Here is a 13256-nt window from a genome sequence, read left to right on the forward strand (position 1 = left end):
TATATATATATTAAGATTTATTGTAAAATGTGCCAATGTAATTACGATAGTCGAGTCTCGCTACAATGCTACTGAAATTTCGTACTGTTTCCTATAATACCGATAATACAATTATTAAAAAGTATTTACAGGTGTTCGAGTAGTTTTGTGAGCCAAATTTCTAATAAACATAAGTTGCCCCTGTTGTTGAACGAAGATAGTTCTATCGTTTATCGTTTGCCGTACTCGTACCATTTCGCGAGAATATTTCTCACAGTCCATCTACGATGCTCCACCGGTAATATCGCTCGAAATATCTCGTCTCGAATTTTTGCAGATGACAGAACCAATAGGCAATGAATATTTTAATTAGCGGATTTTGCCGATACTCTGCAAGAAACGCTGTTCGTCAGCACGATTCTAAATTTTACGATCGTATTCTTTCATAATTCGTACGACTACGTCCCTGCATGTATACGATTCTCTGTGTGCCATATTTTTGGCTTTTCCTAGTCGAATTTCAGATTTTATCCTCGTTATCTAATCGTATTTGTGCTACAGTCTCCTCTGCAGGCATCTCTTGCTTGCATTATGCGAAAAGGCTGTCGTTTAGATAGACGACGATGTTGGCGTCAGATAACTCGTTTCATATGCTATCGATGAACGTAGTGCGCCACGAAGGACGTATACCGCGAATTCTATGTAACATCAAGATTCACAGAATTGGTACGGGCACCATCAGTAGATAGATCTTCGCGTTTCGATTCCACTGAACGTACTACGTTTGCGACTAAACTATAACGCGAACGACACGTACATTCTCGTTCATAAGTAAGGACGGTTGCTTATTTTTGAGATGATCTGTTTTAATTATAAAATGATAAGAGAATGGTAATCGTGGAAAGGATGCATTTATGAAAAATTTGAAGATGCGAAAATGTACATGATACGGAAAAATACATTAAGTTTCGAAAGTAAAGTACGCGTCATAACATTTAATGAGTGAAAAACAAATCTCTGGTTGGATTGCACCTCTTTAATTATGTCAACGAAAATGTTGGTTTACGTAAATATCCGGAATCTGTTGATTAGGTTCTGCACTGTTATTTTATTATTACCAGTTAATAAACTTGATTTTAGAAGACCGACAATCGTACAATAAGATATTAACACGTGCAAGAATGAAATGAGTTACGAACTGTTCTTCATCCCCAGATTATTTAATGTCTAAAATATAAATTAAATACGTAAGAAAGGTTTTTCTAAAATCATGAAATATGTTATTTCTTCGGCCCAAAAGAAGATGCTAGATATTATTTTTCATCGTAACTTTCTCATTAACTCATATACTTTACTATCATACTCATGTACTGTTGCTATAAATCGAATAAGGTCTCCGAATACTTATGAATAGTAATGTACATGCAACTCCAAATACGTAATCCGAAATCGAGCAATTTTCGTAGTTCATGAATTCCTAAAACCCCGTTCTATTTCCGTGAACAAAAACGACTGCACTTTGAGAACGTCCTAGAGTTTCAGGCTGTTAATACGCGTATCGATGATCGGGTAATTTCTTATGCAAGGTCTACCCCAAGGAAGTCTACCCCAAGCTCGGTTCATTAATTTTGCAGGAAGTTGTGAAAGTAAAGAGCCGAAGACTCGAGAAAGGACTAACTTCAATATATAACTTAATTTTCAAGTATCTTCGTTTCGTTCACTTCTCTCGAAAAATGTCATCCCATTGATTTTCACTAAGATCACACGTTTCAATCGTCGCTTGAAATTTTCTCCACCTTTCCTGAATTACGCTCGCGCATGTAACGATATTCGATGTATCGAGACCTTAAATCAGCGTGGCAAAAAGCTTTGAACGTTTAGAACGTGACAAGCAAAGGTTCCTCGACGGTGTCTCATTCAGGCGTGTGACACAATTAAAATAATGGTCATATGTCACGCTCATCGACCAGTATTCTCTGGCTTACGCGTAATTTAACACAAAAATAACGAAAAATAACGTGGAACGATTCAAAGGATAAACGTGACCGAGCATAGGAACAACCAATTTCTGCCAAGAGAAATCGGATCGGTTCTCTTTGACTCTTTTATTTCGCTATTTCACTACCGCTATTTTTTTTTCTTTTTTTTTTATCGTGGCTTTTACGTTCCAAACGTTAAAAGACATGTTAAATATTTCGAGAGAAGCAGGTAGAAGACGTTAGTATGCTTGAAGAAAGCGATATAGTAAAGTTTTAAGGTGAAACGTTAAGTAGAGTCAGCAATTGGCGGACTGAAAACCATGGTTGCGTAGGTTAAGATTTTGAGAACGTATTCCAATCTTGATGTTTGTATCATCCTTCCATTTCTACAATTAATTACATTATAATTTTTCTCTCTGCTGTAATAGCAGACTTATGATTTGATAAAATACATCGAATTTCTTTCCTCCTTGTACATACTCTTAACAAGTACGTATTATTTAAAAACAAATTCCTTCTTTTTTTGATATAGTTAATGACTGATTATATAACAAAATTGAGCGGCTGAAATTGATAAAATTTGAAATGGATCTGAAAATCTATATAGAAGTTGCAAGATAAATTTCAAAAAATTTCGTGTTATGCACATAATATATTCATGAGCAAATTCCGTGGTAAGTTTTTGACTAGCTTCGTGATTCGTCGTAAACCTTTTCCTTCAAGTACAATCAAAGTAAAAAATACCGAGTAGCAAATAGAACAACAGGAATCAACAAGACGAATACGTTACGAGCTCGCTGGAAAATCATCCGCACTGTCGAAGTTTATTAGACCGTGACGCCAATCACTCCGCGTCCTCGATAAATTCGTTTCGTTGCAACCCGTAATTGCATTTGTGTTGCAACAACGACATTGTTCTCTCGGTCCATGCTCTCCCTCTCATTTTTCCTTTTTCTTATTTTTTAGCCAGATGGTAACAATGAAATTATCTTTCATTCGAAGAAGCACAGCCACCCCTGTGCCGCATGGAAAATCGAATCGAACGCACACCACTTTACCCTCAAGGCAGATCCAACGTCGCTGTAACGGTGTCCATGTAACGGTAACCAATTGTCTTCTGGTTGCAATCGTTTTTCCTGTAAAAAAGTGATCGCGAACCGCTGCGCAACTTCCACGAAAATTATGGACGTTCGGGAAAGGGGTTACACCAGCTGCCTCTCGCGCGAAATTAGATTTATATCCACGCAAAACATTTCGCTATTGTTCGGGGAACCCAACAAAAAGCGGTCGCGTAATTACACGGCAAATTAAAAGTCATCGGTCGTGCGGACGCGCGTACAATACGTTTCGTCGGAAAGGTTTCTTGCCAACTTTTCGACAATGTTCAGGACGAATCGATATTTTCATGCGACAAAAGTGTCACTGCGCTGCAAGAACCGCGTTATTCAGATTCGAAAGCCACTGTTCCAAGGAGCGGCTAAGTAAATTTAAATCGGAGACCATTTGACAATTACTTTTCACCGTATTGAAGTGTTTTTGGATAGAAATTGCGTATTTTTCAAAAATGCGTATTTTTCAGCGAATTACTAAGATTCCTAATATGATTGTCATATCAGATACCGATATTGATTATCAGTAAATGAATTTAAATCGAACATCGAATTAAAGTCATATGTAATAGGAATCTCGTTTTTTTTAATCATTTGAAGCGATATTGAAAAGTTCATCGATAGAAATTTATTCTAAAATACACTGCAACGAATCACTAAACTTCTGAATGTAATGGTCAAAAGTAGTAAAACAGTTAGTCAGACGATGCTAGAATTTCGTGGAAACGAAATCGACACGATCGAAGCGAACGCGATGGAACACGAGAAAAATACTTGGAGTCGATTCATCCCCCGAGTTCCTAAATCATCCAGTGAAGCGGAACCGTGTCGTCGTCGTCGACATTGTCGTTGCGTGACCGAAGAAAAGTCAATACGATCCGAAAGAAATATCCCATGTAATTGAATTTCCGGCATTACTCGCGAATTTAACATTTACTTCACGTTTGCGTGAAATAGTGTTCCCTCCTTTCGAGATATTCGCCGAGACACATACGCAAAATGATAGTTATATGGGGAGATCAGACTCTGTTACGCTCGATTTCACGTTCGACACCTAGGTATCCGACAATATCCGACGGAATAGTCAGTTTGATATCAAGACTGAGCGAAGATCTCGTTGAGACGTCGATTGTTCTTTTTCGCCCGATCGGATCTTACCCCCTGTTTCCCACTATCTTTTTCTCAGACGATCTCTCGATATCGAGAAAAGGATTCCCCAGTCACCGTCCCGAAATTAAATTCCCATTTCTGACTTTTCATTCGCGCAAAATACCAGCTTGTCGCAAAACTTTCGCGACACCAACTTCATTTTCCGCGTCTTGGGCTCGGTTATCGGAGCTGCAAATCGAATTGAATCGAATCGCTATCAATCGTTAAACTCAATTACCAATCGGAATTCGTACAGCTAGACGAAATGAATTGCAAATGACACGGTCAATGGGATTTTCCCTGTTAATTTGCTTGCATTCTTCACGCGTTACCCCGGATGGATAAAATCAAGAGGCAAATCCAAGCGGTAAACGTTAAAGTTCCGCGCGACCACGCCTGTTTACAGATTCTCGCTGCATAGTTGCGAGTTCGGATTGTATTTGCACTCAGGAAAATGTTTGCATTCGGTGCAACAAAAATCACTACCTGTTTCGTACAACACAGACTGACTCCGTACAGGTGAAAAATATACTTCGAGTAATATTTACAGGTGTAATATTTACTTTACGATAAAGTCTCTTCAGCTATTGCCAATAGGACCGATCTTGACTCACCGTATCTTACGCTATATTCGATATGATGAATCGAATCCAAAGGAAAATTCAATTCCTTTCTTCTATATTTTTCTAACGTATATATAACAAAATTCCTTCTTGTTATCTTCTATACACTTTGATATTTGATATAACGTTATTTGTAATTCTTCTGTAATTGCCAACTGTAATTTTCTTCCTTATCTGATTCTAGAACAGATTATAGTTAAAGCAAAAGCGACGTCAGCTTTTACGTCTAATGGAGGAAAGCTGAGCTTCTCTTAATGAAAACACCTCCTGTTTCAGTTGGAATTTGATTCTACCTTAAAAATCGAAAATGTAAAACAATGGGGAACCTGATATTCGTATTTATTATTAATCTATTAAGGATCAAACGATATACGTATATAGTTTATCATAACGTTATAAATGCTTCAATTCCTTCACTTTTCCTACCACTCCTTGGTAGAACCTAAGTGGAAGAAATAATAACGAAAATACTACAAAGTATGTACATGTATGTAACAATGGTACTATTTCTATAATAATAATAATAATAATAATAATAATGAGACTCCATTACGATCTAAATTGGTTAAACAAAATTGCAAATAAAACGTTACGTTAACGCGACGTTAGCTCTTAACGGGTTACAAATGCAACGAGTAGGTAATGATCGTATGCATTTGAAACTTTACAGCTTAACTACAATTTCATCTGCACTGCCTTAATAACGCCGTTAACCTTTCATATCTCGGAAATGATATCCTACTAGGATCGCGATTTATCAGTGGTGAGATTCGAGCGAAGTCGTAAGAATGGTTGCTACCAGAACCGTGAACCGAGCAAGCAGAGCTCGATTAGCGTGTCAGCGACAACGCTAATGCAGCTGGAATTGAAAGCTGCTCGCCTGACTGTTTGTTCTCGCGCTACCACGTTACTCTAGCATTTTCAATTCTGGCACTTATTCATTTTGCTCGAGCTGCTCGTGGAAAACGCGTTCGAGTTAGTTCAAACAGAATCAAAGGAGAGAAAAAAAGAAAGAGAAGAACGTTCTAATGGATCGGAAGCGACGTCAGCGTTTACGTCTAGTGGAGGAGAGCCGAGCTCCCTTAACGAAAGCGCCTTCTATTCCAGCTACAAGGCTAATCGATCACGCTTATCCTTTAAATCTATAAAGGCGATAAAAGATCGCGTTTATCGTGGAACGTCAGACCTGCACCTTCGCTATAATTTCACCGGTTAAACAGGTTTCTGGGTTGATAAATTGCGATCGTGCTACGGACGTAGTTCCTCCATCTGGAATCGAAAGAAGATGAAACCGATGGAAAGAGCCGGAAGATAACGGTTTCTAATTTGTCCCAGTCAAAACACATCTCTGTCTCCATACTCTTGTCGTCGTCCCTCTTTCCTTCGCGTCAAACCGATTCCCATTCGTTCAACGATTGGTAAAAATTGACCGATGCCTGATCGAGCTTCCATTTATCACGACTAAACGATAAATTCGAATCAGTCAGGCCAAACATCACGGACGACTCGAACGTTAATGGCTCCATGGACAACAACAGGGTGCGATATCGTCGCGAACCACGCACTCTGTCCACACGAATCCAGGATAATGGGATATCTTTGACATTCGAACAAAGCCATCGCTGGCCTCTGCCAAGCATCGGGAATATCCTTTGCAAAAGACAAGGCCGAATTGTCTAACACGGAACACTGTCCGACCGACTGGCATAGAATTGCGACGAAATGCATTCCTTTCGCGCGCCATCGCTTTGTTCTCCGAGACGACACCGCGTTGCCTCTAACCTCTCAACCTCTGGACAGGATATCGTTCGTAAACCTAGACGCGCCAGCAACTGGAAACCGAAGTCATCTTCCAGAGTAGAACTGTTTCGATTGTAATGTCACGCTGCGAGAATTGCTCCGACGTTGTATGTTTTGAGGGAAATGTTTCGCGATTGTTGCAACGCTGATCGATAGATCCGAATTGCTTATGGAACGACGAGCAAATTTCTCTGGTATTCTAATCGCTATTTAATTAGTTAGCTCCGCCGACGATAGGAATTTCGCAGCGACGCGTGCGTCGATCGATTTAAATTCTCCGCGAATTTGCTTGATACGTGCGGCGCGAATGGGATAAAGGAGGATGAAGTTTCTCCCGCGATTGCTATGCGCTCTCCCCCAAAATATGCGCTTTTGAAACTTTTAAACATACGAAGGAAGATTTGGTTAAAATGCCGAAGTATTCACAGTCACTAATTACTTTTATCTGAACCCAATTGCTTGTCGTCCTATTTGTCTTTCTATAATAAATCTTCTTATTAAAGCGCATAAAGACAAGACCCTTGAAATCAAAATCATAGAACTACCGAATATCGTAAAACGATCTCATCGATAAATAAGATAAAGTACAGCTAAACATAGCATCGAAACACTCTTCAATTAACCTATATTTCAAACCTAACGATCTATTTCCCTGCAACGTCATCTTAGCCTGAATACAGTTCTCTGAATAGGTACCCCAAACACACAAGACGTTAAATATTGCAATTTTATCGGGATTATCGAAGAGTTGGCGAAGAGTTAAACGGACAGAACTGGGAACAGACAAGAACAGTAACTGCGGAAGATCTGATCGATTCATAATGCACTACCGGAACAAACCGCAAGGCATCTATTCAAGCACACACTCGGTCGATTTAATACCCTAATCTCGTAGACGCCAATGGTAGGCAAAGTTCCGTCAAGTACTCTCCAAGTAGACCGATTCGGGGCATACACGTGTCAGAAATCATAAGCTCGATCGTATTTCCTTCAAACTCAAACTGTATCCAACAAATCTTCGTGTAAAATTAGTACGTCTACTCACGATCAACTCAAAGTGCCAGGTTCAGCTCCGTGGTCTGCGATTTAATCCGCGAACGAAACAAGTAAAATGATTATATTTATCAATAGTAACGAAACTAAAACTTTAACAGGTCTACGAAAAATTTTGTGGGAACGATATTTTGTACTCGCGTAGTAAAGATTAAAAATGGCTATCATCGGTGGCTTCTGCTGCATCTAACCTCATTGCCATACGAACATTTCATGTACCATTGAAGTATTACGTTCGCAGTAACTCACGTTTCTTTATTTAAGAAACTAGCTAAAGGTACTCCAAAGACTAAACCATACAAGCCCATATCATTCTATCAACGTGTTAAGGTTAACTGTACAGGCTGTGTGACATAAAACCTACGATTTCGTGTAAAGAACAGTTACTACAGTAAGAAGTGAAGTACGTAGTAAAGACACGAAGAAATGGCATTTGTACGATAAAGAAACTACACTTTGCTAATATGCGAGCAATACTTTTATTGGAGTATGCGTGTAATTTATAATTCATATTCTACACCACGTACAAAGTTCCATTAAAAATAAAAAGTGTGTTAAAACTTTTGAGTAGGAGTCTACGTCTGTGTTCGTATCTTCTGGCGTATCGCATAATTACTTTTCCGGTCAGTTCGGTTTCGTGGTCTTTCTTAAGATCTTTCTCGGTTACCAAAATGTTAACATTCGTTTACTCTTGTATCGCCCTGTACGTGAAAATTCAAGGGCTTCGAAAATTAAGCGACTAATTTGACAAAGTGGCATTCGGCTAGCCCTGGGAACGTTGAAAGTCAAGAATAAACGAGGTCGGTTCGTTTTCGGTGTAAACGGGTAGAGCTCGGCCGGTGTTCGATACGCGACGACGTTGCAAGGTTTATCGGCCCTGACACGTGTTACGACTACGGATTCGACGGCTACGATGACGTAGGAAGGGTGTGAACGAGACAAAATCCGAGGCTCCGGACCGGAGGCCACGCTACATCCCAGCGCCGATCGTCCGACGATCGAAACCCCTTTGATCAAGTAGCGGTAAACATTCTCCCAGGTCACGGATGAAAGCTCGGCCCTGTTTCCAGCCTCCGGTCTGGCCACGAAATCACAAACCTCTCTGTTCGCCACCTGCTCTCTCCCTCTTTCTCTCTCTTTCTCTCTCTCTCTCTCTCTCTCTCTCTCTCTCTCTCTCGCATGCCTCTTTATGACACTTTTCCCCTAACTAAATATAGAGCCGGGATACTGCACGTCGGCGAAAAATTGCTAAATCGTTCGTAGCAACGAAACGTTCTTGTGAACATCGCCGCAAAATGATCGACAATTACGCAGACCGCACTTCTGTATTTCGGGCCTGAAGGAAATAGGAATTGGCGAAATAAAAGTCGAAAGATAAGATGATTTTTCCTTTCGCTAGTTGACACAAAGAGGGTTATTATTATTAATTAATCGTACGATGGATTACTTTCGCTTTCGTTTTACATATACAACGCGTTACGGAAATATTTTCAATATTGTTGCTGTTGACTTCAGTATTCTTGTTATGACAAAAATTTCATAATTTATATGTAGAATGTCTATGTCAATTGGAAGCTTGGTTGCTCCGATATACGTTCTCCTTGATAAGAATTGTGGAACTTGTTCTGAAACTTGTATTTCAACAGTTATTTTTCTCGATGCAGTTTATATCAATTAATAGCTTAAACACTCTCATTGAGCCTCATTAAGTCTGTTGAGTCGTTAAAGCTGTACAATAATTGTAAAATCGTATAATACCCGTATTTGCCATTAATTATCATCATAATATTCAATAAAGCATTGGTTAATTACCATACTTAACCTGCTTTCTGCACACACATATCCGTACTTTCTCCACACACGATTACGATATTAACTTCTCTAATGAGCAATCGCATATACTCGTACTACTCGTGCGATATACAATATCAATGCTGCAGAATTTTCCGTGATTCAACTAGCGAGAAAGTCGTAAGATATACGTAGAAGCGAAGGGAAATGCTGGAGCATTTGCTTCGCGACGCAATTGCAATAAAAACCGACAGCTTTCCGATGATACCGGAGAAACGCAGCTTTATGTCTTCAGTCTCTTACATACTAACCAACCACGAGCTTTCTTACCAATCTTCCTTCGCCTGTTTCAGATCCTCTGAAGGATGCGACGACTCGTTAAAGCCGTCTAGTCGAAGCGACGAAACCTTCCACGTCGCAATCGTTCGAATCCCAACAACTACGATCGTATTCCTGAAACGAACTAAGGAAACACAGATAATCAACGCAAAGAAATTCGCGAAGAAGACAGTTGAAGGAAGATAGACATCGTAGATATCCGTGTATACATCAACGGATCTCTTGTTAGATTTAAAAAATGAGAGATAAGACGAAAATCGAGAGAAGGAAACACGGCGTCAACGGATCGACGACCAGATAGGATCGGGTCTCTGATTGAAAGAGCGCGCAAAGCTGGCTGCGCGTGCCACGAAAAATGAACGAAAGCGCGGTCTACCTGCTCGGATCGGAAGAAGAGGCAAACGTATCGAGTAATCAATTGAATCGAAGTTTTTACAACGCGAGTTTTCCGCCCCAGAACCGTACCTACGAAGATCTTTGGAACCTTGCCACCGATAGGGTCGGTCTAGCGATACTCCTGTTCCTGTTCTCGGTCGCTACCGTGTTCGGTAACACGCTGGTTATCCTGGCGGTGGTGAGGGAGAGGTATCTCCACACGGCAACCAATTATTTCGTCACGTCATTGGCGTTTGCGGACTGTTTGGTCGGACTAGTGGTGATGCCGTTCAGCGCGATTTACGAGGTGCTGGAGAACCGTTGGCTGTTTACCACGGACTGGTGCGACGTCTGGCGTTCGCTGGACGTCCTCTTCTCGACCGCGTCGATCTTAAATCTCTGCGTTATCAGCTTGGATCGTTACTGGGCGATCACCGATCCGTTCACCTATCCGAGCAAAATGAGCAGGAAACGTGCCGCCATCCTGATAGCTATCGTGTGGATCTGCTCGAGCGCGATCTCCTTTCCAGCCATCGCGTGGTGGAGGGCAGTCCGCACGGAGGAAGTGCCAGAGGACAAGTGTCCGTTCACCGAGCACCTGGGTTATCTGATCTTCTCGTCGACCATCAGTTTCTACTTACCCCTGTTCGTGATGGTGTTCACCTATTACAAGATCTACCGGGCTGCCGTGTTCCAGACCAAGAGCCTCAAGCTCGGCACCAAACAAGTTATAATGGCCTCAGGTGAATTGGAGCTCACTCTGAGGATACATCGAGGAGGCGGGACAAATACCGACGCCAGGCACCTGTTTCGTACCGCTTCGAGCACGCCCGAAGATCTTCAGGATCTCGAAGAGCCTCTGACAACCATGCACAACAACTGTTTAACCAGAGTACCCTCGACAAGGATCAATAAGCAGCATCGGGGAAACAATTTCTCTTTGTCACGCAAGCTGGCCAAATTCGCCAAGGAAAAAAAGGCAGCCAAGACTTTAGGCATCGTAATGGGTGTCTTCATCATCTGTTGGCTGCCGTTTTTCGTCGTCAATCTTTGGTCAGGCTTTTGCTCGCAGTGCATATGGCAAGAGAAAATCGTATTCGCCGCGGTCACATGGTTGGGTTGGATCAACAGCGGTATGAATCCGGTGATATACGCTTGCTGGAGCAGAGACTTTCGAAGGTAAGCTTCTTGTTGTCTAAGATTTGTTCTATCCACCGAAGAATTTGCATGAAATTTCATTTCCGTAGAAATATGAGGAATTATCGGTTCTGATTTTGGAAGCTCTGTCCTCGAAATAGAGTAAGTTTACTTATCAGTAAAGTGGTATCCCACTGCTAACTGGTTGGCGAGACATCGGTAAACGCATCTCGATGCCACAACCAACGTTAATGGGTTTGTAACTACGCCAGACAGTTACGGATCGCGACGGTGAATTAATGAGCAAAGAGAGACGAACCGCTAAGGCGCAAATAGGACGTAAATGCGTTTCGTTTGGCCAACGCGCCAACAAGTCGTGTTCTTCAACACGAGTTGACACGCAGATAGCATGTTTACTCGAAATCTGGTACTGAGTGGAAGAATGGTCGTGTCCTATCTCTTTTAAATAAATTACGCGATGTGTACTATATTTCCAAAATTCGGGCTTTACGAATAAAAGTCTGTTTAAATATAGACTGCGAGTGAATCGGAAAACCTATTTAGGATACAATAAAGATGAAATATTTCTCAGAAAGTGACGGTTTAGTCGGAAAAATATCCTAGACGCACGCGAGGGAGTTGGAACCGTCCGGTGGCTAATAATTGTCGGAACGGAGGCCACTTGGGTCCTATTGAATTCATCTCGGGTAAAATACAGCAACCTTAGAACGACATGAGTTGAACACGAGCCGGTATCGATAATCAATTTTACCGAAACAGCAGTAAGATACAAATTTTCGTACGAAGGGTACAGATCCTTTTAAAAATTATTCCAAGTATAATACAGTCGATTCAATTCGACCATTGGCATTGACAAATCGATTCTCGATAACGCTGTTTCTGTACGATCGAACAGCAAATACTTTTCTATTTTTCTAACCGGGTAAAAATGGCACGTGGGCTAACAGAGTTATTAGCGAACGGGAAAATGTACATTTTGTTTGAATACATCTAAACTGCACGGTGACAAATCACCGAGCGTAACTTCCGCTATATCAGTCGTTCCTGAGTTCGCAAATGAATACGCTGAATAATTGGCGACAAAGTTTCGGGAGAAAACGGAAGGTATGCAAATAACGCGATTTAATTACGCGTTGCCGCACGCGTTCGCGAGGTGGAGCAGGGGTTTAAAATGGAACGCGGAAACTCTGACAGGAATGAATCGCGCGAACACGAAAGAATCTACACCATTCTAACGGCTACCGTTGTCCCTTTAATTAAATCCTACTTACAGGCGGCGTATCGTTAAAGCGGAATGTTCGCTTTTCATCCCCCTCGCCCCACCCCCGGGAAACTAAACATACACCGGTGTATCGTGAGATCGATCTATCCCTCGCAGTTCGGTCCCATCAATCTCTTTCCGGTTTCGAGCGCGGAAACGAGACATCCTCCAACTGATTTTTCAAAAAGTCGTTCTGCACGAAAATACGAACGAATAGCAAGGGTAGGTAACGCGTTGGTATAATATGGTCGGTGAAAAATGATGACAACGTTCGGAGGATAAATAACGGTGATACCTGCGTGACGGGGAAAGCGGAGAGTATAAGTGAAACAGAGGGGTAAAAAAGGTGAGATGAAAGCAACTGGAAACGGAGCGAGAAGAAAAGTAGCAAAGGGTGGCGCAGAAAGAACATTAACTCGATGGAGCGTACGGGCCTGTATTTGTCTCAATCTCGAGCTTCTTCTTGCTTCTTTCTGCTATTTTCGCGAAAAAAACACTATTCTCGTGCGTATGGCGTGATTTTCTTCTTTATACGAGTTGTCGAATAATTTTCTAGCTAATTCTCAGCTTTGCACGTGTAAAAGTTACGGGAATTACTTTCGATGCTTGTAGGGTGTTGATCGAGGTAAAGGCCGCCGTA

General features: G+C 41.3%; 1 protein-coding gene across 4 annotated transcripts in view; it reads left to right on the forward strand.

Annotated features, from left to right (window-relative positions):
* Positions 1-13256, forward strand: part of LOC126924341 (dopamine receptor 2) — an 81546-nt gene that overhangs the window by 22124 nt on the left and 46166 nt on the right. For 3 of the 4 annotated variants that reach the window (XR_007713488.1, XM_050738702.1, XM_050738704.1), the window contains exon 3: positions 9837-11376. Coding sequence is in view for 3 of the 4 variants with exons in the window: in XM_050738702.1 (XP_050594659.1) it covers positions 10178-11376 (1199 nt within the window). In the remaining variant the exon portion in view is untranslated. Of the gene's footprint in view, positions 1-2924; positions 3061-9836; positions 11377-13256 lie in introns of all 4 variants that reach the window. The other variant, XM_050738703.1, reaches the window with a different exon arrangement.

The sequence above is a fragment of the Bombus affinis genome, chromosome 14 (assembly GCF_024516045.1).
Source record: "Bombus affinis isolate iyBomAffi1 chromosome 14, iyBomAffi1.2, whole genome shotgun sequence".
NCBI lineage: Eukaryota > Metazoa > Arthropoda > Insecta > Hymenoptera > Apidae > Bombus > Bombus affinis.